We start from the raw sequence: 24,665 nt of genomic DNA on the forward strand, positions 1-24,665 counted from the left end.
GGGACCACAAGGGGGCGGGGCTGGGGAGCGGGGGTGCGGGTGTTTGTGTTGGAAAATCCAACTGCGCCACTGGGCGGAGCGGCCCCCCCAGCCCCGGCCTGGGAAAAGGGGGGGCCGCTCGACCCCCTGGGATACCTTGGGGAGCCTGAACACCTGGGACCCCCCCCCCCCAGAACCAGGTAACGGGGAGCCGCGAGGACGTCTGTAAAGAGGGAAACCCTCTCTGTGCAGCAGGGCAGGACGCCTGAGTCTCTGGAGGGGTAGAGCTGGGGATGGACGTTTGGGTCTTGGGAAGGGCACTGGGAAGAAGACTGGGGCGAAGGTCATGGGTCCCCTAGAAGAGAGTACGGCGGGGAAGGAGGAAGAACTGGGAGGCAGATGTCTCAGGTTCCAAATGTCCAGAGGGGCCTGAAAGGACTCCCCGTTCCCCTTGGGCTGGGATTCCCCTTCCCGACTCCAGGACGGGGCGGGGCGCGGCGGTCCTTACTGAAGGGCAGGACTAAAGGGCAGAGTTTGCAGACAGGTCAATGCCATGGCCCAGTAAGGTCAGATGTGGTCAGACTTGGGTGTGTCCCGGTCCCAGGGCTACTTTAAGTCTCCCTCCAGTTCTCTGCACGGGTGAGGTGTAGAAGCCTCAGCCTGACCTTCCCACCAGCGGCCCCGAGAGCTTCCCAGCGGTAGCCTTCGCCTTCTTCCCCCCCCCCCCCGCCCCCACTGCGCCTCCCTTTCACTCCGTCTCGCCCCGCTAGCCTCCTCATCCCTAGTCCTTCTCCCACTCCGCCGTTCCCGAACCCTAGCCCCGCACGGCTTCTCGGTGCGGAGCCTTCCCAACGTAGCCACAAGATGGCGAGGGCGAGACGCACCCAGGGCGGGTGGGGGATGTGACCGTGAAAGTAGCTGAAGCCCCCCGCCCCGGTCCGAGGGAAAGGTAGGCTGAGGCCCCCACTTGACTTCCTGTGATCTGGGCCCCCTCACAGGAAATTGTGGGCAGGAGGTCCCAGCGCAGAAGACGGGGAGGGGGCTGGGGACTCAATCTCCGCCTCTCCGGGCTGGGGTAAATAGTGGGGAGGGGGGCACGCGGGGTGGTTGCTAAGCGACGTAGATTCGCTTCCTGTTTGCTGCAGCTTATGCTGTGACACTGGGTGGGGGTTAGAGAGAGCGGAGGGCCTGAAGACTGTGGGGAAGGCCGAGGGCAGGACGCCTGGTTCCCGGGACAGGAAGAGCCCTGGGAGGAAGGCGGGGAGGTAGCGAGCTGCGCCGCGACCGAAGGGGACTCGGCGGTTGTCCGGAGGGGGATAGGGACCGAGGCGCAGAGTTCACCTCGGCTCCCCTTCCCTCCCCCGGGTTGCTTGTCTTGTTGCCAGAGTAACTGGAGGGCGAGACTTGGGAGCCGGATTCCCGAACTCTCCCGTCCGCCCAATCCGCTCCAGCGGTCGGCCCTGACGTCAGGGCCCTGGCAGCCAATGGGGAAGGGGGATGATAGCGACAGGAAAGGGAGAGGGGAGGGGCAGCGGCGGAGGCTGGGAGGCAGCAGCTGCCTGGGACCCGCACGTGCACTCCCACACGCTCTCGCCCACCCCCCGCCCTGCGCCGCACGCGCCCGAGCACCCCCTTGCGCTTGCGCGGCGGGCCGGGCGCGCCCCCCCCCCCCCCCACCCCCCCCCGCCCCGTGGAGTCTGTGTAAAGCCGCCTGAGGCTGCGCTCTTCAGCCCCTGGGGACCCACACGTCTCGGTCGGTCTGCACCGTTTCGCGGGTCGCGACCATAATGCCCAGCCTGGCTCGGGAGGGCCGACTACCTGTTCCCCACCTCCCCCCAGCTGGCGCCCCACACTCCCAGGTGGGCTGGGCGGAGCTGTGGTTTCCGGCCCCATCTGCTCGGCCACTGCCTTCCCGGGCTCTGGCTTAAGTTGCTTTCCCAAGAGAAAGCGAGCGGGTACCAGCGCCCCTTCCCAAGGCTTCTCCCGCCTGGGCCCAGCTGCTGTTGGTGGCGGAGGAGGGCACTGCGGGGAAGCCCCGGACGGCCCAGGTGATTCTTCTGGGCCATCACGCCCCTTCTTCGCGTGAATTCCTGCTCTTTGATGTGCACCAAAACCCTTCCCATTCCTAACGTTTCCTCCTCGTTCGCCCCGGCGTTCTTTGCACCTCCCTCGGCTCCTTTCGGGCTGTCTGTCCCTGTCTCCACTCGTCCTTCTCCGCTTCTCCCGGTTATATAACTCTTCCTCTCGCCGTGTCCTGGTTTCAACTCCACAGACTCCGCCCTGGAACAGCGCGGGGAGGGGCGAGAGAGTTGGGGACCCAGACAGATTCCGGCTGGCGGCCGGCTGGGGCACGGGGGATCCTGCAGATGGAAGACGGAGCCCCGCGGGACCCGGTGCCCCCGTCCCCGTCTGCCGGCCCCCACCGAGATCTCGCCCAGGAGAGAGAAGGCACAGTATCTCCGAGGGGCGTGTCGGGCCGGCTCCCGTCAGAAATGTGGGTTGGGAGGTCAGGGCTGCAGGCGGAGAGGAGGAGACAGGCAAGAGGCCTGAGTCCCTGGGATTGGAGTCGTATTAGGGGCAAAAGAGATAAGGACGCCTGGGTTTCTTCTTATGTCTCCTTTTTGGGTTCCCAGAATTCCTAAGGGTGTTTCCAGGAAGCTTAGCCAGCACACCCACTCCGCCCCGTAGGGGTCAAAGGTCTGTGTTAGAGGTGGCCTGGGATGATGTCACTAGTGCACGTGCCCCGGGATGGTTGCCAGGCAATGAGGCTTCCTCCCCCTTCTATTCCCTCCCACCTCTGCCCCGAGTCCAGTTCCAGTCCCGTGCCATCTCTTTCCCCTCTCCCTTCCCGTGGTCTTAGCATCCTGCAGGTGGGAAACCCCGGCCTGGAGTTTTGTGAGGGGGAGGGGCACGGGTGTGGTGTGGCTGAAAGACTTTGCCCCTTTGCTGGGCTGAGGGAGCCTTGGGTCACTTTTCCCTAGATTGGCACAGAAGAGCTTCCCCTCCAAGGCTCCGCCCCCATAGAAAAAGCTACCTAGCCGTCATTTTACTTTCCCACCTGCTGCATGGCCAAGTGTCCTATTGCCCCCTTCCCCAGATTGATTTGAAGTGGGAGTGGTTGAAAGACGGAAGAGTTGTGTGTAGTATGGGGGGGGGTTCACTACACACCAGCTTATCCCTGAAATCCCCTTAATGGCACACCCCCATCTGCAAACAATGAAAGGAAAAGGGTCAAGAAACAGTATTAGGCTGAAAAGTCAGGGTCTTTATTGTGTGTATGCGGGTGAATCGGTTTGTAGCCTCTCACTTGGTGGAGGGGGACTCAGTTGATTGCTATGGTTGTTCTCTATTAAGTCCCAGGGTTGGTGATGGTATTGGAATGAATCGGTTTGTGCTTTTATGTACCTTAGAGCTTGGGCTGTCAGATCAGACCTGGTTTCTAATTCCAGCTCTGTCACTTAGTGGCTACTAGGACTTGGAGAGGTCAGAACCTCTCTGAGCCTCGTATGTTAATCTTGAACATTTAAATATCAACACCTACCTTGAAGGCCGCTGGGAGGAAAAAAATGAGATAATTGATGCAAATCACTTAGCACAGTGCCTGGCACAGAATGAACACAGAATGAGTGCTTGTTGTTATGAAATACTTTTATTATTAAATGGTGTTAGTTACTAGTTTATTATTATTGCTGTGGGTCTGCTCCAAACCAGCAGTAACCCTAGGAGTTTGTTAAGGGGGAGTGGATAGTTTGTGTTAATTTGGAGATTGGGGTTAGGGGGCTGGGGATTAGCTTCAACTGCTTTGTGCATTTTATTTGATGAAGGCTTTAGGCAGATTTGTATTGCTTTCTTTAGGATTATTTTTTTCCTCTTGGAGAAGAAATAGCTAAGACTATTCCGTGGGCCTTGAAAATAAAATAATTGTATTATGGTTCTTGATTTTGAAGCAAGACCCCAGTCCCCTCCCATGTTGATCTCTGGAGCCTTTCATTTTGCAGAGGGACTCCACAGTTTCTCTAGTGGGGACAGGGCTAGGCTGAGGGGTGTGTAAAAGGTTGGGGTGGGTGGGTGGAGAGAGACTAGTGCTGGGGGCTGGGGGGGGCGGGTAGTTAAAGGAAGAGACCGGAAGGGAGGAGGAGGGAGCCTGCTGGTGGGGAGGGAGGGAGGGGAGGAGGAGGTGGAGGAGGAGGAGGAGGAGGAGGGAGGGGGTTGGGGAGAGCCTGCTACAGTTCTTTGTTTGACTCCGGGACTCAGGGACGGGGAGGAGGAGGGAGGGAGGCAGAGGCTGCAAGCGCCGGGGCAGGCCCAGGAGGCAGAGGAGGGACCGTCTCCCCCGCCCCCCCAGCCCCCACTCCCCCCCCTGCTGCTTCCCCCCCTCCCTACCCGGACTCCGGGGGCACCGCCGGGGGACAGACACCCAGCAGGTAACCCCGGCCTGGCTCGCCCTCCCCTCTCTGATTTTCCTCCACACCTTCCCGGATGACCCCTTTTCCCCTTTCCGTCTCCCCGTTTCTCCCCGGCCTTGCCTCTTTTCCCTGGCCTTCCTTGTTCCATCGCCCCCACTTGGGCTTGTCGCCCGCTGGCCGCGCCGGCGTCTCGTGCAGCCTGATTCCCTTCTCGCCCGACAGCCTGTGCGCCCTAGGTCTGCCCAGGGCACCTTTTGGGGCTCTGTCTGGCTGCTGCTTTGGGCTCTTGCTTCCCTTCCGACCTGTCCCCTGGGGCTGTCGGGGAGGAGGGAGTCCCTGTCTTCTTGCTCCCCCCCAGTTCCCCGCCTCCCCAACTCTGGCCCCCTTTCTCCTTCTAGCAGTCTCTAGGGGTGGGGAGAGAACCGGAATTTAGGGGGCCCCCTGGAGGGGCAAGGGGCTGTGTGTCGCTGGGGAAAGGGTCTGTGAGTGTGTGTAGGGTGGGGGTGGGGGGGCAGTTAGAGACCTGGCTGCCTCTCCGTTGTCCCTTTAAATGGCCCTCACATTTCTGGGGACTCATGGGGGGGAGGTGGCAAGCCGCCTGCCTGGGGGGCAGGGCCCTTGGTTCGTCCACACAATCAGGGGTGGTAATGATTTAAAGGGACAGCCTCGGTGTGGCCGCTGCCACCCTGCGCCGGCGGGAGGGGGAGCCGGCAGGCCATGTCTGGGGAGGCTTGGCTGGTGAGCAGGGCATTTGAGGCTGAGTCTGTTGCTGGGCCTGCCAGGTCTGGGACAGTGCTGCGGCTGGGAAGGTGCAATGAGGGGTGACAGCCTGCCTGGGGGGTACACAGCCTGGGCTTTTTCCAGGGCCCCACCTTTGGGTCCACCGACTCCTTGGCCAAGAATCCTTGAGTCCAAACTATGGAGTCTGTCGGCCACCAGGTGAGGGGCCACCGGCTCGTCTGCAGGTCAGGGGTCTGGCCTGGGCACTTTGGAGCTGGCACTTCAGCTTCCCCTTTTGTTGTTTGGCTCTGTGCACAAGAAAGCCCCAGCCCCTCCCCCAGCCCAGCTCCCCCTTCCCGTCCACATGCCCCCCTTACACACACACACACACACACACACACAAACACACACACCCCAGCTGTTGGACAGATGAATTACAGCCTCCGGCTTGGGGCCAGGGCTGGTGAGGGATTAAAGCTCTGGGGCTGGCCCTTTAAATAGCTGTTAGCCCCTCCCCCATTCTGTTGTCCAGACACCCCTCACACACCCTCTGACCCCCTAGGCTTCCCCCTCACTCCTCCTCTTGGTCTGTCCTAAAGTCTGCCCACTCTGCTCTCGACTAGCCCTTTCCTAGTCCCGCAGCACAACCGCAGAACACAGATGCCACAGACTATATAGATACACACTCTCTGCTCCCAGGTTGTGAGCCTCCCGGTCCTGGAGAGTTCTAGCCTGAAGCTCCCTTCCCGAGCAGAAGGGCCTTGCCTGCCTGACCTCTGCCACCTACAGCTGACCACTACCCTGGCTCAGGAAGGAGGCCTTGGTGGGTCACAAATAGCACCTCCCTGGGGGCAGTGTCATCAGCAGCCACAGAAGCTTGCGGAACATTGCATCATGGAGACTGGGGGCTAGATGTCTGAGTCTCTGAGGCAAGGGGAAGGATGGGGGCCGGAAGGCTAGGGAATATAGAGATTAGATTGGGACCCCAAGTGTTTGGGTCCATAAGGGCAGAGAACTATGATTAAGGGAGCAGAAAACATAGGTCCCTGAGGAGTGAGTCTGAGGTGAGGGCCAACTTAGCTCTGACCCCTGATGGACACCTGATTCTTGGCTTTGGACTTATGCTAAAAGACCTAGCTTCTTGTCTATGAGGGTTGGGAAGGGAGTGGGCCTGTATCACCTTCTTAGGCCACATAAGAGGAAGGAGGTGATGGGGAAACAGGATATTGCCTTGGGGTTGGCAGGGAGGGGAGGCTTGCAGTGGAGGCTACTTCCAGGCTTAGGCCCAGAGTCAGAGTTCTTGCAGGGGAGGATGGCCCCTCCCTGTTGGGCCCGTTCATCTAGTCTGGCTACCTGTGCTGCTAGCCAAGACCTGCCTGCACCCGCCTGGGGGAAGAAGAGGGGGCAGAGTCCAGAGGGTGGGGTTGACTGTCTGGTGTCTTGATAAGGTTGGAGAGGACACAGAGCTGAAGGAAGAGGGTCTGCATGCCCTGGTGCTAGGACTCAGGCTGGCTTGTGTACAGATGTCAGGGCAGCTGGGGCGACTCGGGCCAGGGAGTCTCAGCAGGAGGGTCCTGTCAGAAGAGGGATCACGGGTTTGGGGTCTACTGTAGACTTACTCAGATGCCATATCATGGCCCCTTACCAAGTGATCGAGCCTGCTTCCCAAAGGGGAAGGTTGGATGACCACTTTGGGGATGGGTTTTTCTGGTTGCCATGGAAACAAGATTCTCCCATCATATCTGACCACCAGAGCCAGGTTTCTCCTTAATGAGGGGGGCAGGGAGCCCAGGAAAATTCTCCATCCTGGAAGACCCCCACCTCTAACTGACTTTTTTCTTTTAGGTTCCCCCCAGGGCAACATGCCAGCCCCGTAGCAATGCCCACCCCACCCACTGTGGTCTGTTGTACCCCACTGCTGGGGTGGTGGTTCCAATGAGACAGGGCACACCAAACTCCATCTGGTAAGTCCTGTCTGAGTGACCCTCTCTCCTCAGCAGTCTAACTCTGCACCACATGGTTGGAGATGCTCGGTATGATCTGGATCATGCCCACTCTTCAGAATGGTCCAGTCCAATTCTAAGCACCCCACCATGCGGTGCTTGAGTGGTTCAGCCCTCCTGGTTTATGGACCTCCCCTCTATCTCCTATAAATGGTTCAGCCCTGTACTTCACCAGCCTCTCCACTACTACCAAAAAATCTTTTCCCCACTATCTCCCTAGTGCTACAACTCAGTTGCTTATTGAAATGAAGAGGGAGTTTGCAAGCTGAAAAGTGGATATGAGCTACCCTGGAGGAATTTTTTCTTGGTAGGGAAAGGGCTTTGTCCCTATAGGAGTTGTTGAACACCCTGGCTTTTGCAGGGTGTTCAGAATTTATTTGGGGAGATACTGGAGATCACTGCCAGCCACAGCAGTCTTGGCATTTCACCTTTCCTTCCAGATCTCTTTCAGTCCCATTCTCTCCCCACTGCACTATAGCATTTGCCCCCATACCTAAGTCTTACTCTTCTGCTTCCCTCTCTCCTTCTGTCAGTTCTTTGCCTGAGGCCCTGCTTTATTTCCCATTCCTTTGTAGGAGAAAAGGGAAGATAATCCCTAAGCCAGGGGCTTAAGTTCTCTCTGTGTTGTTCTTCCTCATTACATATGGGGTTTCTCGAGTGGGACTGTTTTCTTCTGTGTGTCTCTCACTATTTTGCTTGATGTTTTGCACATTGGGGTGCATGGTGGATTTGTGTTGAATAATGTTAACTGAATGAGCTTCATTACGAAGAACCTATGACTTCTGAGATTTGCTGCACAGCCTGCTACTTTCTCCTCTAGAGGACGTGAGACATTGGGGATGGTAACATGGGTAGAGCTGAAAGGAAGGTTGACCCAGGAGATGGCCTGTGAGGATAAAACCAAGGGAGGGAGAGTAGGACAGAGGCAGTACATAAGAGTGGTAAGAATGTGGCTCTGGAAAGAAGCCTAGCTCTTTCATTCTTCACTTGCAGAATGACTTTGGCCAAGTCACCTAGCCTCTCTGGGCCTCAATTTCCTCATCTGTAAAATGGGGGTAATCAGAGTACCTCCTATGTCAGGTTTTGGGGAGGAGTAAAAGAAATGCTTGTAAAATACTTAATACAGTGCCTGGCATGTAACAAATATTCACGAAATGCTAGCAGTTATCACCACAGTGGGAGCCACAGGGAGCTCTGAGGATAAGCAGGGATGTCGAGGGATGGGACAGAACTTGATTGAAGGCAGACAGACCTCCAAATTCTTGACCCAGACAGAATGATCACTGATCCAGCGAGATGTCAGGATCGAGAGGAGTGTAGCAAGGAGTCAGGAGGGTGGGCCTGCGCCAGTGTCGCCCCGACTCTGTTCAGTAACATGAAGGCAAACACAGAAGGGCATGTGCGGAGACACACGTGATCACGCTAGTGATGCAGAGGCAGACCCAGACAAAAGACCGAGACAGGAGCTAGGCAGACACACAGACAGAGACAGCCCCGCGGAGTCATGTAGACAGGGATAATGACAGGAACGCGTCAGACACAGGCACAGAGGGAGACAAGATGAGCAGATATGCAGGTGCACGCGGAGACAGACACCGGGACCCACGCACAGCCGACCGTGTCAGACAGACTGGTGAACACAGCGCCCAGTCAGAGGCAGACACAAGGCCTGCAGTGACACATAGCGGGCCTGGGCCGGCACCGTCACTCCTCGGTGGGGGGCGGGGAGGGGCCGGCAGCCGGGGGAAGGCTGGGGAAGGGAATCCCGGGCGGGCGGCCTGCCCGGGTGGCTGAGTCACAGCGGAGCCTCAGCCGGCGGCCCTCCCCTCCGCCTCCCCCTCCCCCAGGTAAGAAGCGAGCGTGTAACCCCTCGCTTCCACCAGGCGTGATGGGGACGGGCAGGGAGCGGGTTGCGACGAGGGTCCTGGACCGCCCCACCTCGGCGCGCGCGCAGCATGCCCGCTGACTGCCGGCTAGGTAAAACCCTATCTGCGGGCTCTTGTCTCTGGCCGTCACGTGAGTTTGCGTGCGCACTTCAGGCCTCTTACCACGCGTCCCGCGCGGCTGCGGCGCTGCGCGGAGGGGCTCCTCGGCTCAAGCCCAGAGAGAGTTAAGTGGGTGTGATTGATGGAGTGTTTCTCTCTTGGGGCTCCAGCGGGGGCGGGGGGTAGGGGGTCGGTTAAAGTCCCGAGTCCAGGGCCCGGATGGAGGGGGCGGAGCTGGGCTTTGCCGGGAGTGCCCGGATGGAGAGGGTGTGGCCTCGGCGGGAGCGGAATTAACCCTTTCAGAGCCGCTGGCTCCCGAGGTTGTGGGTCGGGTCGGGAGAGGCTGGAATGTCTGCCTCAGAAGTATATCGATCTCCCAGCCTGGCTCTGGCCGCGTGCGTCTACCTCTCGCCTGTCTTCGAGGAGTCTGTGGGTGTCAGTCTTTGTGCCTGTCCGTGGTTCCCTTCCCTTGGTTAGTATGGACGCCGGGAGTCAGGGAGGGCTATTCTTGCCCCAGAGCGAGAGTGGAGGTGAGAGTGGAGCGCGAGCTGGCGGCGACTGGGGAACAGGTGCAAGCGCCGCGTCGGGGCTGCCCGGCACGGGGAGGGGCCATCGTGGGGGAAGACGAGAGGGGAAATTCCGCGGGACCGGTGGTGAGTCGGTGTGTGGGCTGAGGAGTTGTGTCTGCCTCTGACTGTGTGTCTGTGTGTGTTCAGGGAGGCGGGGGCTGAGTCAGTGGGAAGAGGGGAAGGTTTTCTGGGTGACTCACGCTCCCCCACCCCAAGCCTGAATCAGACCCCGAGGGAGGGCTTTGTACGGGGGGGGGGGGGGGCGAGTGAGGAGTCCAGCGCCTGGGTCCCGGGTGCGGACAAGGATCCGAGGTGGCTGGCGAGAATGAGTGTGTGTTTAGTGTACAGGAAGTTTTGTCTTCAAGTGAGGGCTTTGTATTCTTGGGTGTTGGCGTGGGGCTTTGTGGATAAAGGTGGAAGAGCAGGGGGCTGGAGGGACGGCACTCACTGACTTAGGGAAAGCTGAGTCAGTTCCCCGTGGGAAAGGGGAAGTGGCAGAGGGGAAGTGTCATCATCGCCGAAGGGGAAGCTGCCTTTCCTGGTAACTGGCGGCGCTCTCGGGACCACTTCCCAAGCAGGCATCTGCCCCTCTGTTGTCTGGTTCCCCGGCTCCCCCTCCACGTCTGGTTCTTGGGTCTCCTCCCCGCCCCTGCCTCGGTACTCGGGTGGGGGCAGTCAGGGAGGGCCATACTTGACCACAGTTCAGCGCCGTACCTGGCTTGGTTACTGATGGAAAGGATGCTGCCTCTAGTGAGGAGAGAGTTCTGACAGTAATACCACGTGAACCGCGGAGAGGGTCCGCGGGGCCCAAGCGACCACAAGGGCTTGGCGGAGAGTGGCACGCAGGGACCTGTAGGGTCCAAGCGCTTCCATGCAAACAAACGACCTTGCCCCTTCGGGAAGGAAGGCTCTTTTCACCAGAAACCCGTCTGCCCTTGTGGGCTGGGTGGAAATTTCCCCACAGCGCAGACTTCTCTCAACGAACGCGAACTTTCCAGCCACCCCCAGCCCCTCGTCGCGCACTCTCCCCCGGCTTCCTGCCCGGCGCTCGCTCCAGCTGGAGCGCTGGCCCCGCCCCCGCCGCTTTGTACTCGACACTCGCCTCTCGCTGCTCTTTGTACTCTAGACTCTCAATGGACCGATCCCGGGAGCCGAGCCGGCTCCCTACCTGCGGGGACGCCGGGTAGGCAAGGAGGAGGCGCGGGGACGCAGCTCCTGGGCTCAGAGAGGCGAGAAGGAAGAGCTGGGGCTAAAGGGAAGGTGCCCAGGAGAGGGGAGCGCTGTGCCAGTCGGGGGTCCAGTCGGCACCAAAGCGAAAGGGTGGGGGGGGCGTGAAGGAGGAAGTGAAACGGGTTCTGGGTTCTTTAAGGGAGTGGGTGGTGAGAGTGGGACAAGGGTGATGTCACTGCCTGTCGGGCCCCGCCCTCCTCCCTCCCTCAGGACCCCCCCCCCCGTACATTTACACACACCGCTTCCGCTGCGCAAGTAGCCACGTCACGGGCAACCCCCGAAATCCCCCCTCCCTTGGGGGGCGGGGGCCACGTGGGCCGTGGGGAACCGCGTGGCCCCGGCGGGGAAGGGCAGAGAGGATACGCGAGCCACGAGAGAGGGGCCACTCGGGACCGCGGTGCGCGACTTCTCGGAAGTTGGCGGACTAAAAGGGGTCTGATTTTGGGGGTCGGTCGGTATTGAAGACCCAGAAAGCCAGGGGAAGTAGAGGACCTGGAGGAACTGGGTATGAGACTGGGGGCTTGACCAAGGTTTGGGTCGGGGTCAGGCGTTGGGGGTGGAGCGCCCTGATAGCGGCGCGGACGGGTTTGGGTGCCGTGGAAGTCGCTGTGGCTGGCCAGCCCTAAGCAGTTAATAGGGGCGCTTGGGGTAGGGAGGTCTGTCACTGGGCGAGGTGAAGTGAGGAAGGGGAGGGACGTCTTTTTTGCGTTCTGCATCCGTCTGTCGTCCGTCGGTCTTACGGTGGCCGGGCGCGGGGCTACTCGAGCGGCCTGGCCGTGGCCACCGGCGGCTCTGGGTGCGTGAGGCTTGCGGGTAGCGCCGGCCCCCACGCCGGCCGGAGCATGCGACTAACCGGCCTCATCCGCATGCGTCTTGTCCTGGCTGCCTTCTGGCCCTGACGGCCGGAGTGTCGGATCCTAGATGGGGACCCTAGGTGGGAGCCGCGGGGTCACATCGGGGTCACCCCGGGCTGAGCTCGTCTGACCGGCTCCCGCGCCCCTCCTCCCCCGGCCACCGCTGCCGGGCTCACCTCGCTCCCATTGGTTCCGGCCAGGCTGTTACTGAGGCGGAGACACGGGTGATGATTGGCTTTCTGGGGAGAGAGGAAGTCCTGTGATTGGCCAGATCTCTGGAGCTCGCCGACGCGGTGTGAGGACGCTCCCACGGAGGCCGGGTAAGCGGCCGCTGCGTTTTGGGTCGGCCCGGTGGCTCCGGACTGGAAGCCTGGCAGCGCAGCCACCCCGTCCCTCTGACCGGCCTTTTGGTTCCCTGCCACACACGTCCTGACTCCCAGCCACACTCCTGGGCCTCTAGGGGGTGGTTGGGCCGGGCCTCCCTTTGGGGAAAGCTAAGGCCGGGCCCTTTGCACAAATGACAAATTGGTGGATGCCACAGTCCGCCCATCCCAGCCCCTGGGCCTTGACTATGTGCTGGCCAGCTCGTCTCACTCCTTTTTCTCCTCTCTAGAATTGGCTGTGAAAGGACTGAGGCAGCCATCTGGGGGTAGCGGGCACTCTTATCAGAGCGGCTGGAGCCGGACCATCGTCCCAGAGAGCTGGGGCAGGGGGCCGTGCCCAATCTCCAGGGCTCCTGGGGCCACTGCTGACCTGGTAAGGGAAACTCTGGGGCCGAGCTGGCTGGATGTACACTGGCAGCTCTGGTTTTGCCTCCAGTAAGAGCATAATTTCTTATCCCCAACTCAGGCTGGATGCATCGGGCAGTGGACCCTCCAGGGGCCCGCGCTGCACGGGAAGCCTTTGCCCTTGGGGGCCTGAGCTGTGCTGGGGCCTGGAGCTCCTGCCCGCCTCATCCCCCTCCTCGTAGCGCATGGCTGCCTGGAGGCAGGTGAGAAGTTGGGGCCCTCTGTCTCCAGGCACACCTCTTTCCATCTCTGTATCCCTCAATCTGTGTCATTCTCCATGGGTTCCTGTCATTCTGTGGGCTTCTGTGCATCAGCCCCCTCCTGCCTAGGTAGGACAAGACTGCTCCTTTTTGCCGTATATAACAGACTCCTTCTCTCTCCAGATGCTCAGCCAGCATTGGGCAGCCCCCGCTTCCTGCTCCCCTACCCCCTTCACATGGCAGTAGTTCTGGGCACCCCAACAAACCATATTATGCTCCAGGGTGAGTGGATATTTGAAGGTTCTGGGAGTGGGAGATAAGGCTGGGGCCTTGAAAGAGTCCCCTCAAGCCCAACCCCCACCCACACCCCCACCCCTTCTGCTCTGTAGGGCGCCCACTCCAAGACCCCTCCATGGGAAGCTGGAATCCCTGCATGGCTGTGTGCAGGCATTGCTCCGGGAGCCAGCCCAGCCAGGGCTTTGGGAACAGCTTGGGCAACTGTACGAGTCAGAGCACGATAGTGAGGAGGCCACACGCTGCTACCACAGCGCCCTTCGATACGGAGGAAGCTTTGCTGAGCTGGGGCCCCGCATTGGCCGACTGCAGCAGGTAGGAGAAGGTAGGGCGTGGGGGACGGGATTGTATGATTGTGCCTTCTGGCTCAGTGCCCCACCTGACATCTGCCCCTGCCCCGTGTTCCCCCACCCCCAGGCCCAGCTCTGGAACTTTCATACTGGCTCCTGCCAGCACCGAGCCAAGGTCCTGCCCCCACTGGAGCAAGTGTGGAACTTGCTACACCTTGAGGTGAGGCTGGCACTGGGTGGGTTAGGGAGGAGAGCCAGGCTGTGCCTGCACCCGTGCCATTTTCTCTTCTCTCTTTTTGTTCTCAGCACAAACGGAACTATGGAGCCAAGCGGGGAGGTCCCCCGGTGAAGCGAGCTGCTGAACCCCCAGTGGTGCAGCCTGTGCCTCCTGCAGCACTCTCAGGCCCCTCAGGGGAGGAGGGCCTCAGCCCTGGAGGCAAGCGAAGGAGAGGCTGCAACTCTGAACAGGTGTGGGTATAGGGGGGCCAGCAGGCAGTAAGTAGGCAGGACTTGGGTGAGGAATGGGATTCTCACACTCTCTTCTCTCCTAGACTGGCCTTCCCCCAGGGCTGCCACTGCCTCCACCACCATTACCACCACCACCACCACCACCACCACCACCACCACCACCACCACCCCTGCCTGGCCTGGCCACCAGCCCCCCATTTCAGCTAACCAAGCCAGGGCTGTGGAGTACCCTGCATGGAGATGCCTGGGGCCCAGAGCGCAAGGGTTCAGCACCCCCAGAGCGCCAGGTGAGCCCCTGCCTGTTGCCTTTCACCTCTCACCTACAAGTCCCACGCTCTCTATTCCTCATCCTGCATCCCTATTTATCTCCTATAGGAGCAGCGGCACTCGCTGCCTCACCCATATCCATACCCAGCTCCAGTGTACACCGCGCACCCCCCTGGCCACCGGCTGGTCCCGGCTGCTCCCCCAGGCCCAGGCCCCCGCCCCCCAGGAGCAGAGAGCCATGGCTGCCTGCCTGCCACCCGTCCCCCCGGAAGTGACCTTAGAGAGAGCAGAGTTCAGAGGTCGCGGATGGACTCCAGCGTTTCACCAGCAGCAACCACCGCCTGCGTGCCTTACGCCCCTTCCCGGCCCCCTGGCCTCCCCGGCACCACCACCAGCAGCAGCAGTAGCAGCAGCAGCAACACTGGTCTCCGGGGCGTGGAGCCGAACCCAGGCATTGTGAGTGACAACTGAGGGTGGAGGGGGGGATGGGTGGAGCTTCTCCTGAGGCGGCCCGAGCAATGCTCCTACCACCTGCTTCTACACTTGCAGCCCGGCGCTGACCATTACCAAACTCCCGCGCTGGAGGTCTCTCACCATGGCCGCCTGGGGCCCTCGGCACACAGCAGTCGGAAACCGTTCTTGGGGGCTCCCGCTGCCACTCCCCACCTATCCCTGCCACCTGGACCTTCCTCACCCCCTCCACCCCCCTGTCCCCGCCTCTTACGCCCCCCACCACCCCCTGCCTGGTTGAAGGGTCCGGCCTGCCGGGCAGCCCGAGAGGATGGAGAGATCTTAGAAGAGCTCTTCTTTGGGACTGAGGGACCCCCCCGCCCTGCCCCACCACCCCTTCCCCATCGCGAGGGCTTCTTGGGGCCTCCGGCCTCCCGCTTTTCTGTGGGCACTCAGGATTCTCACACCCCTCCCACTCCCCCAACCCCAACCCCAACCACCAGCAGTAGCAACAGCAACAGTGGCAGCCACAGCAGCAGCCCTGCTGGGCCTGTGTCCTTTCCCCCACCACCCTATCTGGCCAGAAGTATAGACCCCCTTCCCCGGCCTCCCAGCCCAGCACAGAACCCCCAGGACCCACCTCTTGTACCCCTGACTCTTGCCCTGCCTCCAGCCCCTCCTTCCTCCTGCCACCAAAATACCTCAGGAAGCTTCAGGCGCCCGGAGAGCCCCCGGCCCAGGGTCTCCTTCCCAAAGACCCCCGAGGTGGGGCCGGGGCCACCCCCAGGCCCCCTGAGTAAAGCCCCCCAGCCTGTGCCGCCCGGGGTTGGGGAGCTGCCTGCCCGAGGCACTCGACTCTTTGATTTTCCCCCCACTCCGCTGGAGGACCAGTTTGAGGAGCCAGCCGAATTCAAGATCCTACCTGATGGGCTGGCCAACATCATGAAGATGCTGGACGAATCCATTCGCAAGGAAGAGGAACAGCAACAACACGAAGCAGGCGTGGCCCCCCCACCCCCGCTGAAGGAGCCCTTTGCATCTCTGCAGTCTCCTTTCCCCACCGACACAGCCCCCACCACTACTGCTCCTGCTGTCGCCGTCACCACCACCACCACCACCACCACCACGGCCACCCAGGAAGAGGAGAAGAAGCCACCACCAGCCCTACCACCACCACCGCCTCTAGCCAAGTTCCCTCCACCCCCTCAGCCACAGCCACCACCACCCCCACCCCCCAGCCCGGCCAGCCTGCTCAAATCCTTGGCCTCCGTGCTGGAGGGACAAAAGTACTGTTATCGGGGGACTGGAGCAGCTGTTTCCACCCGGCCTGGGCCCTTGCCCACCACTCAGTATTCCCCTGGCCCCCCATCAGGTGCTACTGCCCCGCCGCCCACCTCAGTGGCCCCTAGCGCCCAGGGCTCCCCACAGCCCTCTGCTTCCTCGTCATCTCAGTTCTCTACCTCAGGCGGGCCCTGGGCCCGGGAGCGCAGGGCGGGCGAAGAGCCAGTCCCGGGCCCCATGACCCCCACCCAACCACCCCCACCCCTATCTCTGCCCCCTGCTCGCTCTGAGTCTGAGGTGCTAGAAGAGATCAGCCGGGCTTGCGAGACCCTTGTGGAGCGGGTGGGCCGGAGTGCCACTGACCCAGCCGACCCAGTGGACACAGCAGAGCCAGCGGACAGTGGGACTGAGCGACTGCTGCCCCCCGCACAGGCCAAGGAGGAGGCTGGCGGGGTGGCCGCAGTGTCAGGCAGCTGTAAGCGGCGACAGAAGGAGCATCAGAAGGAGCATCGGCGGCACAGGCGGGCCTGTAAGGACGGTGTGGGTCGTCGGCCCCGTGAGGGCAGGGCAAAGGCCAAGGCCAAGGCCCCCAAAGAAAAGAGCCGCCGGGTGCTGGGGAACCTGGACCTGCAGAGTGAGGAGATCCAGGGTCGTGAGAAGTCCCGGCCCGATCTTGGCGGGGCCTCCAAGGCCAAGCCACCCACAGCTCCAGCCCCTCCATCAGCTCCTGCACCTTCTGCCCAGCCCACACCCCCGTCAGCCTCCGTCCCTGGAAAGAAGGCTCGGGAGGAAGCCCCAGGGCCACCGGGTGTCAGCCGGGCCGACATGCTGAAGCTGCGCTCACTTAGTGAGGGGCCCCCCAAGGAGCTGAAGATCCGGCTCATCAAGGTAGAGAGTGGTGACAAGGAGACCTTTATCGCCTCTGAGGTGGAAGAGCGGCGGCTGCGCATGGCGGACCTCACCATCAGCCACTGTGCTGCTGATGTCGTGCGCGCCAGCAAGTGAGTCGGCTGCCTGCTTGCTTGTCCCGGAGATAGGCTCCCTTCCCCCGTCACCCTGATGTTTCTGTCTTCATTCCACTGTCCTCCCGCAGGAATGCCAAGGTGAAAGGGAAGTTTCGAGAGTCCTACCTTTCCCCTGCCCAGTCTGTGAAACCGAAGATCAACACTGAGGAGAAGCTGCCCCGGGAAAAACTCAACCCCCCTACACCCAGCATCTATGTATGTGTGCCACTTGGCCTCAGAACCACCCCTGCCAGAGGGTTCTAAGACAGTGTTGGGGACTGCTGGGGTGCTCTGAGCCTGGGCCAGGGCTCTGACCCCAGCTCTCCTGGTCATGTCTCAGCTGGAGAGCAAACGGGATGCCTTCTCACCTGTCCTGCTGCAGTTCTGTACAGACCCTCGAAATCCCATCACAGTGATCCGGGGCCTGGCGGGCTCCCTGCGTCTCAGTGAGTATGGGGGGCAGAAAGTGTCAGGGAGGGCTACAAGGGTCTGGGGCATGTAGGACCCTCTGAGAAATCCCACACTTGAAGACTCATGACAGTGGCCATGAGGAGTCCACTGAGTGATGGGTCTGCTGGCCTTGGGCTCTGCTCCCATCTGTCTGTCTCCAGCATTTGGCAAGGGGAAAGGGGCCATAGTCAGGGCCTGATTAGTCATTTCTGAATTTTTTGGTGATTAAGGAAGAGAATAATACAGATTTTAGAAAACCCCTGAAAATCTGTGATGTTGGGGCTCTCTCTCAGTCTTTTATTGCGCAGAATTTCAAACACATACAAAATTAGAGGAAGCTGTATAGAAATACAAAGGTCAATCTTGTCTCCTTTATACCTGTATGTTCTCCCTTCCCCACACTGAGTTATTTGAAGCACATTTCAGGCTTTCACTTGACTGAATCTTTAATCTTTAATTGGATCCAGTGGTAACTCAAAGAAGCTGCTGGTTTGACTAGACTCCAAATGCGGAAAAAAAGAAGCTGCCATTCATTGAGCACCTACTATGTGTCTGTCAGGTGCGGTGCACATGGCCACGCACACACCTGGGAACACTGGTCTAGGGGCTGAGTCCTTGAGCAGCTGCAGGAGAAAGAGGGCTGGTGAGGATGCAGATAGAGGCCAGCACTCCCAGCTTCCTGTCGGGCTAGGGCTCCTGCCTATTTCTCCTGGGCTGAGCTCTGCTAAACCTATGACCACCCTGTCAGAGCCAGAGGAGTAGGAAGGGAAAGGGTCGATTGGGTCCTTGGTCGCTATCCTCTGCCTCTGCCCCGACACCCTGCTCGGCCCTCCCTTCCAGACTTGGGCCTCTTCTCCACCAAGACCCTGGTGGAAGCGAGTGGCGAACACACCGTGGAAGTTCGCACCCAGGTGCAGCAGCCCTCAGATGAGAACTGGGATCTGACAGGCACTCGGCAGATCTGGCCCTGTGAGAGCTCCCGTTCCCACACCACCATTGCCAAGTACGCACAGTACCAGGCCTCATCCTTCCAGGAGTCTCTGCAGGTGAGACGAGAACGTGGCCAGAGGCAGGTCCTGGGACGGGGCTGCGGTGGGAGGGCTCTCGAAAGGTCTCTGACCCAGGCCTGCCTACCCTCTGGCTGAACAGGAGGAGAAGGAGAGTGAGGATGAGGAGTCAGAGGAGCCAGACAGCACCACTGGAACCCCTCCTAGGTACCGTGCAGGTGTGCCCCTTCTGTTCCTGCTTCCTTCCCCTCCCTCTGCTCTCCACCAACCTGTGCTCTTCGCCCCAGCAGCAGCGCACCAGACCCGAAGAACCATCACATCATCAAGTTTGGCACCAACATCGACTTGTCTGATGCTAAGCGGTCAGTGGGGCTGAGGCCAGGGAAGTTGGGGCAGGAGTGCTGCTAGGACCTCGTGGCGGGGGCGGGGTGTAGCCTCTCGTCGCACTTCCGCACCGCAGGTGGAAGCCCCAGCTGCAGGAGCTGCTGAAGCTGCCCGCCTTCATGCGGGTAACATCCACGGGCAACATGCTGAGCCACGTGGGCCACACCATCCTGGGCATGAACACGGTGCAGCTGTACATGAAAGTGCCCGGCAGCCGAACGCCAGGTGCGCTCCACGCCTGTGCGCGCTGATGCGGGAAGCGCGAGAGGAGGGGCTGGCGGCAGCGCTCAGCCGTCAGCCAATGAGGGCAGAGGGCGGGGCTGGCGGGGATCGCAGTTCCGACCTGGCCAGCCATGCCGTTCTCTGTCGACCCCTGCAGGCCACCAGGAGAATAACAACTTCTGCTCCGTCAACATCAACATTGGCCCAGGCGACTGCGAGTGGTTCGCGGTGCACGAGCACTACTGGGAGACCATCAGCGCCTTCTGTGATCGGTGCGTGCCGTCCTGCGCAAGTCAGACTGCCGCGTCCCCGCCCTCGGTCCCCAGTTCCCACCTGACCTGTGGCCACCCCGCAGGCACGGCGTGGACTACTTGACGGGTTCCTGGTGGCCAATCCTGGATGATCTCTATGCATCCAATATCCCTGTGTACCGCTTCGTGCAGCGACCCGGAGACCTCGTGTGGATTAATGCGGGGACTGTGCACTGGGTGCAGGCCACCGGCTGGTGCAACAACATTGCCTGGAACGTGGGGCCCCTCACCGGTGAGAGGGTGGGGCAGGTGTTGGCGTGGTGTGGCGCCTCAGCGGCAAGGGCCTGGGAGGCTAGGGCTTGGAGAGCCGCCAGCAGTGAGGGAAGGGGCTTGGGCCTAGGTGTCTGGGGGCTGTTTGAGAGTCCTGTTGTGATCGCCTTTGGCCCGCAGCCTATCAGTACCAGCTGGCCCTGGAACGATACGAGTGGAATGAGGTGAAGAACGTCAAATCCATCGTGCCCATGATTCACGTGTCATGGAACGTGGCTCGCACGGTCAAAATCAGCGACCCCGACTTGTTCAAGATGATCAAGTGAGGACCCTATTTGGGTGGGAACCAACCTCCACTGACTGGTCCCTGTTCTTGTTCTTCCTGTCTGACTCCACCCCATTCTTACCTCTCTCCGTCCTTGTCTGCCTGTGCCCCGAGTGTTACTGTGATGGGGAGGCTAACTAGGTCCTTGCTGTCATGACCTTTCCTAGTGGTCCAAACAGACAAAAGCCACAGGACATTTCGCCTATAACAGATGCCCAGGACAGAGAATGTGACCTAGACATGAAGCGGGGAGGCCCCTAGGGGAGGGCCCTGGGGCTGCCCACCCCTCTGCCCTTGCTCCAGCCCTGCCCCAGGCCGCCTCCTTGCCGGTGGTCTCAACACAACCCCACTGCTCCCCAGGTTCTGCCTGCTGCAGTCCATGAAGCACTGCCAGGTGCAACGCGAGAGCCTGGTGCGGGCAGGGAAGAAAATCGCTTACCAGGGCCGTGTCAAGGACGAGCCAGCCTACTACTGCAACGAGTGCGATGTGAGTGGGCCGGCTCTGCTGCTCTCCCTGAGTGTCCACAGTGGCCCTCCCTCCCCCTGACTGCACTCTCCTCCCTGCCCCAGGTGGAGGTGTTTAACATCCTGTTCGTGACAAGTGAGAATGGCAGCCGCAACACGTACCTGGTACACTGCGAGGGCTGTGCCCGGCGCCGCAGCGCAGGCCTGCAGGGCGTGGTGGTGCTGGAGCAGTACCGCACTGAGGAGCTGGCTCAGGCCTACGACGCCTTCACGCTGGTGAGGGCCCGGCGGGCGCGCGGGCAGCGGAGGAGGGCACTGGGGCAGGCTGCAGGGACGGGCTTCGGGAGCCCGGCCGCGCCTTTCCCTGAGCCCCCGCCGGCTTTCTCCCCCCAGGCCCCAGCCAGCACGTCGCGATGAGGCCGGACGCCCCGCCCGCCTGCCTGCCCGCGCAAGGCGCCGCGGGGCCACCAGCACATGCCTGGGCTGGACCTAGGTCCCGCCTGTGGCCGAGAAGGGGGTCGGGCCCAGCCCTTCCACCCCATTGGCAGCTCCCCTCACTTAATTTATTAAGAAAAACTTTTTTTTTTTTTTTTTAGCAAATATGAGGAAAAAAGGAAAAAAAATGGGAGACGGGGGAGGGGGCTGGCAGCCCCTCGCCCACCAGCGCCTCCCCTCACCGACTTTGGCCTTTTTTAGCAACAGACACAAGGACCAGGCTCCGGCGGCGGCGGGGGTCACATACGGGTTCCCTCACCCTGCCAGCCGCCCGCCCGCCCGGCGCAGATGCACGCGGCTCGTGTATGTACATAGACGTTACGGCAGCCGAGGTTTTTAATGAGATTCTTTCTATGGGCTTTACCCCTCCCCCGGAACCTCCTTTTTTACTTCCAATGCTAGCTGTGACCCCTGTACATGTCTCTTTATTCACTTGGTTATGATTTGTATTTTTTGTTCTTTTCTTGTTTTTTTGTTTTTAATTTATAACAGTCCCACTCACCTCTATTTATTCATTTTTGGGAAAACCCGACCTCCCACACCCCCAAGCCATCCTGCCCGCCCCTCCAGGGACCGCCCGTCGCCGGGCTCTCCCCGCGCCCCAGTGTGTGTCCGGGCCCGGCCCGACCGTCTCCACCCGTCCGCCCGCGGCTCCAGCCGGGTTCTCATGGTGCTCAAACCCGCTCCCCTCCCCTACGTCCTGCACTTTCTCGGACCAGTCCCCCCACTCCCGACCCGACCCCAGCCCCACCTGAGGGTGAGCAACTCCTGTACTGTAGGGGAAGAAGTGGGAACTGAAATGGTATTTTGTAAAAAAAATAAATAAAATAAAAAAAATTAAAGGTTTTAAAGAAAGAACTATGAGGAAAAGGAACCCCGTCCTTCCCAGCCCCGGCCAACTTTAAAAAACACAGACCTTCACCCCCACCCCCTTTTCTTTTTAAGTGTGAAACAACCCAGGGCCAGGGCCTCACTGGGGCAGGGACACCCCGGGGTGAGTTTCTCTGGGGCTTTATTTTCGTTTTGTTGGTTGTTTTTTCTCCACGCTGGGGCTGCGGAGGGGTGGGGGGTTTACAGTCCCGCACCCTCGCACTGCACTGTCTCTCTGCCCCAGGGGCAGAGGGGTCTTCCCAACCCTACCCCTATTTTCGGTGATTTTTGTGTGAGAATATTAATATTAAAAATAAACGGAGAAAAAAAATCCTGTTTCGCTAACGGCTGGTGGTAGCAGGCTGAGTACCGGGAGGGCTGCAAGACCGTGATTGATGGGGAGGACTGCGCAGACCCTGGCGAGGGTGAGCCCCTCCCCGGAGGCGCCTGTGGAATGTCCAGGGCTCTGGTCCGCTCCTCGGGATGGGGGGTGCCTAATCCTAGAGCCGCATTCCAGGATAAAGGGGGTGGGGAGAGGCTGGGCCGGGGGAGGGGCAGGAAAGAGGGCTATAAGGGCAGCGGCCCAGGCGGGCGGGATCCAGGCGGGCCATGGCGGATGTCCCCGGGGCACAGCGAGCGGTTCCCGGTGACGGCCCAGAGCCCCGGGACCCCCTGGACTGTTGGGCCTGCGCTGTTCTTGTAACAGCCCAGAATCTGCTGGTGGCTGCCTTCAATCTTCTCCTGCTGGTGCTGGTGCTAGGGACCATCTTGCTACCCGCTGTCACCATGCTGGGCTTCGGCTTCCTCTGCCACTCTCAGGTGAGCGTGCGCCCCGGGGTGTGCGTGTGAGTGTGAGTGTTGGTGTGTGGTGATGCTGGCGGTGGGGTCTATGGGCCACAACTTCAACCCGCCTGGGCTGTTTCCACCCCGTGCACAGTATCGCCTGGTCGGCTTGGGCCTGACGCCTCTTCTCCCACAGTTCCTGCGCTCCCAGGCACCCCCTTGCACCGCGCACCTGCGGGACCCCGGTTTCACGGCCCTACTGGTCACCGGATTCCTGCTCCTCGTGCCGCTGCTCGTGCTTGCTCTGGCCAGCTACCGCCGCCTCTGCCTGCGCCTCCGCCTAGCCGATTGCCTCGTGCCCTACAGCCGAGCCCTTTATCGGCGTCGGCGCGCCCCGCAGCCGCGGCAAATCCGGGCCTCACCAGGGTCCCAGGCGGTTCCCACATCAGGAAAGGTCTGGGTCTAATGACCCTCGAGTCAAGAACAACCCTGACGGCTGCCCTCCCTCTTATTCGGCCCAAGGACTTGAAGCCCGGCATCTTCCGACCTGCCCTGCCCCCACCCCTGCCTGAGCGGAGTCCTAGCATCCCCTTGGGAGCAGCAGCGTCAGTGGACCCAATGCTGAGAAAAGCCCCCACATCCCGGAAAACCCACTTTCCTTTCACTACCCACATCTCAATCCTGAACATCTGGGCTGGAACCTGCACACCTCCCCCTCAGCACCGTCGTGAATGGGGCAACAATCTCGTGCCCTCGTTTTATGGTGCAGCTTCTCTAGTATTTCCGGGGCTAGGGGACGGGGCTGGAGGGGAAGGAGTGTCCACGCATCAATAAAGATTTAACGAACTGAACGTGCTCTGCGAACAGAGGCGTGGCACAAGTACTATCACCCCTGCCCTGTGCCGAGGAACAGGAAACATGTGCCAGGGCTACAAATGAGCAGAGAGGAGCATCCTTCAGCCCCCTGGCCTTATCGCTTTTGTCCGTTCTTCCTGGCCAGACCTCAGAGATCTGTTCCTGACCCCAGGCACCTCCCCATCAATAGAGTGGAGGGGGCCCAGCCTCGGCCGCCTACCCCTGCTCCCCTTGGGGACCTGAGCCCGTTCTCTGACCCCAGCTTAGAGGAACTCGGTGTTGCCAGGCCGGGGTGGGAAACAATGGGCCTTCCGGAGCAGGATGACACCCCCTCCCGCCACAATTCTGGAGCAGCAGCGTGGGAGGGAAGATGCAGGGGCCCACCCTGGGGCCTGTTGGTCCGTCATTCAGCCCTGTCCCCCATCTCTACCCCTGAACTTGAGAGAACCTTTGGCACCCCTGGACATCTTGGTTGGGAGAGGAGGGTTGAGGGTGCTCCCGACTTCAGATGAGCCCTTTCCTCTAGGGATGGGGTGTGCTATCCTGCACCGGCATCCCAGCTACACACAGACACAGGCCCATTCAGTCATAAGTTTAATGAAGTCTGAAAGGTAAGCGCCATCGTGGTCAGAGATATGGAGGCCCGGTCAGACTCTCCCTCTGCACCTCAATGGAAACGATGTGGTGTCCGGGTACCATGGCCAGGCCCAGCACACGGGGCTCCCCGGCAGAGAAAGAATCTGGAAAGAAGGATCAGAGCATCAGGAAAGTAGGCCAGAATCAGTCCCGCCCCTCTGAGCCACGAAAACGAGCCCCAGAAAACAAGGGTTGCAGCCAGGCCCTTAAGGGGAAATGCCTTGCGTAAGGTTCCGCCACATTACCAGGCGGGTGTGCATTCCCCGGGCACTGACCCGACGGCTTGAGGAACTCCTGCGCCGAGCCCAGGATGACATTGCAGTCACGGTCAGTGCAGAGGAAGCAGCCGACCAGTGTCCGTCCATCTGTCATGCGAATGCGCATAGTCTTGTTGAGCAGCGCCTCTAGCTGCTGTCGGGCGCGCGCAGCCGCCGAGTCCTCACGCTCTCCGTCCGAATCCTACGCGGGGTGTAACAAGCGCTCAGACCGCGCAGCCCAGGCTGCCCGCCCGCGGAACCACAGCTCCCGGCAGCCCGCGGGGCACTCACACAAAGCCCAGAGACTGCCGGGAGCTGCAGTTCCCCACCCCCTCCATCTTGCTGCTTGACTGCCCCTCAGTCCCAGAACCAGAGCCCGTGCTAACCCCGGCACTGGAGCTGCTCTGACGCCGACTGCAACAGCCATTCTCTTCTCGTAGCAGCATGGTCGGTCCAGCTCCGGCCATTTGCCCGGAGGCCTCCTCTGGGCCTTTCAACTTCCTAAGCACCTTTCAGGTTGGGTGGTTCGAGATCTCGCGAGCGCTCCCGACCTCTTTCCTTTCGCGAGATCACCTCTCCTCCCCCTCCTAGTCTCCTCGGCAACGGC

The 24,665-nt window shown here is 60.8% G+C and overlaps 3 protein-coding genes across 18 annotated transcripts; 2 read left to right on the forward strand and 1 right to left on the reverse strand.

Moving 5' to 3' along the window:
* The first annotated feature begins 22 nt into the window (after positions 1–22).
* On the forward strand, positions 23–21,858 carry KDM6B (lysine demethylase 6B). 13 transcript variants are annotated; one of them, XM_031003253.3, is made up of 24 exons: positions 41–179; positions 6,951–7,069; positions 11,947–12,066; positions 12,360–12,502; positions 12,596–12,737; positions 12,918–13,016; positions 13,124–13,343; positions 13,446–13,538; positions 13,625–13,786; positions 13,870–14,073; positions 14,162–14,509; positions 14,603–16,785; positions 16,878–17,004; positions 17,129–17,234; positions 18,079–18,284; positions 18,388–18,452; positions 18,536–18,607; positions 18,706–18,854; positions 19,009–19,123; positions 19,207–19,394; positions 19,553–19,694; positions 20,058–20,184; positions 20,268–20,438; positions 20,556–21,858. In XM_031003253.3, the coding sequence occupies exons 5-24, from the start codon at positions 12,601–12,603 to the stop codon at positions 20,577–20,579; spliced, it is 4,938 nt and encodes a 1,645-aa protein (XP_030859113.3). In that variant the 5' UTR covers positions 41–179; positions 6,951–7,069; positions 11,947–12,066; positions 12,360–12,502; positions 12,596–12,600; the 3' UTR covers positions 20,580–21,858. The 13 variants fall into 13 exon arrangements, with proteins under 13 accessions (XP_063556672.1, XP_030859113.3, XP_055223393.2 ...); XM_063700601.1 differs by lacking the exon at positions 41–179 and adding an exon at positions 4,210–4,403 and having other exon boundaries at positions 20,556–20,762; XM_063700602.1 differs by lacking the exon at positions 6,951–7,069 and having other exon boundaries at positions 23–179; positions 20,556–20,762.
* An 88-nt stretch (positions 21,859–21,946) lies between these two features.
* Positions 21,947–23,264, forward strand: TMEM88 (transmembrane protein 88). 3 transcript variants are annotated; one of them, XM_019013142.3, is made up of 2 exons: positions 21,947–22,346; positions 22,833–23,264. In XM_019013142.3, the coding sequence occupies exons 1-2, from the start codon at positions 22,137–22,139 to the stop codon at positions 23,142–23,144; spliced, it is 522 nt and encodes a 173-aa protein (XP_018868687.1). In that variant the 5' UTR covers positions 21,947–22,136; the 3' UTR covers positions 23,145–23,264. The 3 variants fall into 3 exon arrangements, with proteins under 3 accessions (XP_018868687.1, XP_004058569.1, XP_018868686.1); XM_004058521.4 differs by having other exon boundaries at positions 22,507–23,162; XM_019013141.3 differs by having other exon boundaries at positions 22,465–22,979.
* A 482-nt stretch (positions 23,265–23,746) lies between these two features.
* NAA38 (N-alpha-acetyltransferase 38, NatC auxiliary subunit) lies at positions 23,747–24,594 on the reverse strand. 2 transcript variants are annotated; one of them, XM_019013144.3, is made up of 3 exons: positions 24,445–24,594; positions 24,077–24,260; positions 23,747–23,905 (listed from the first exon to the last, which is right to left on the reverse strand). In XM_019013144.3, the coding sequence occupies exons 1-3, from the start codon at positions 24,523–24,525 to the stop codon at positions 23,793–23,795; spliced, it is 378 nt and encodes a 125-aa protein (XP_018868689.1). In that variant the 5' UTR covers positions 24,526–24,594; the 3' UTR covers positions 23,747–23,792. The 2 variants fall into 2 exon arrangements, with proteins under 2 accessions (XP_018868689.1, XP_018868688.1); XM_019013143.4 differs by having other exon boundaries at positions 24,047–24,260.
* Positions 24,595–24,665: the final 71 nt, after the last annotated feature.

Source organism: Gorilla gorilla, chromosome 19, assembly GCF_029281585.2.
Source record: "Gorilla gorilla gorilla isolate KB3781 chromosome 19, NHGRI_mGorGor1-v2.1_pri, whole genome shotgun sequence".
In the NCBI taxonomy this organism is placed as follows: domain Eukaryota; kingdom Metazoa; phylum Chordata; class Mammalia; order Primates; family Hominidae; genus Gorilla; species Gorilla gorilla.

Coding starts and splice junctions, on each gene's coding strand:
- KDM6B (XM_055367418.2), top strand. CDS start 12,601: ATGCATCGGGCAGTGGACCCTCCAGGGGCCCGCGCTGCACGGGAAGCC. Junction 13,539..13,624: donor GGAACTTGCTACACCTTGAG/GTGAGGCTGGCA, acceptor TTTTGTTCTCAG/CACAAACGGAACTATGGAGC. Junction 18,608..18,705: donor GACTTGTCTGATGCTAAGCG/GTCAGTGGGGCT, acceptor TCCGCACCGCAG/GTGGAAGCCCCAGCTGCAGG.
- NAA38 (XM_019013143.4), bottom strand. CDS start 24,525: ATGGCCGGAGCTGGACCGACCATGCTGCTACGAGAAGAGAATGGCTGT. Junction 24,261..24,444: donor AGAGCAGCTCCAGTGCCGGG/GTTAGCACGGGC, acceptor CACCCCGCGTAG/GATTCGGACGGAGAGCGTGA. Junction 23,906..24,046: donor GGGGAATGCACACCCGCCTG/GTAATGTGGCGG, acceptor CCTTCTTTCCAG/ATTCTTTCTCTGCCGGGGAG.
- TMEM88 (XM_019013142.3), top strand. CDS start 22,137: ATGGCGGATGTCCCCGGGGCACAGCGAGCGGTTCCCGGTGACGGCCCA. Junction 22,347..22,832: donor GCTTCCTCTGCCACTCTCAG/GTGAGCGTGCGC, acceptor ATTCGGCCCAAG/GACTTGAAGCCCGGCATCTT.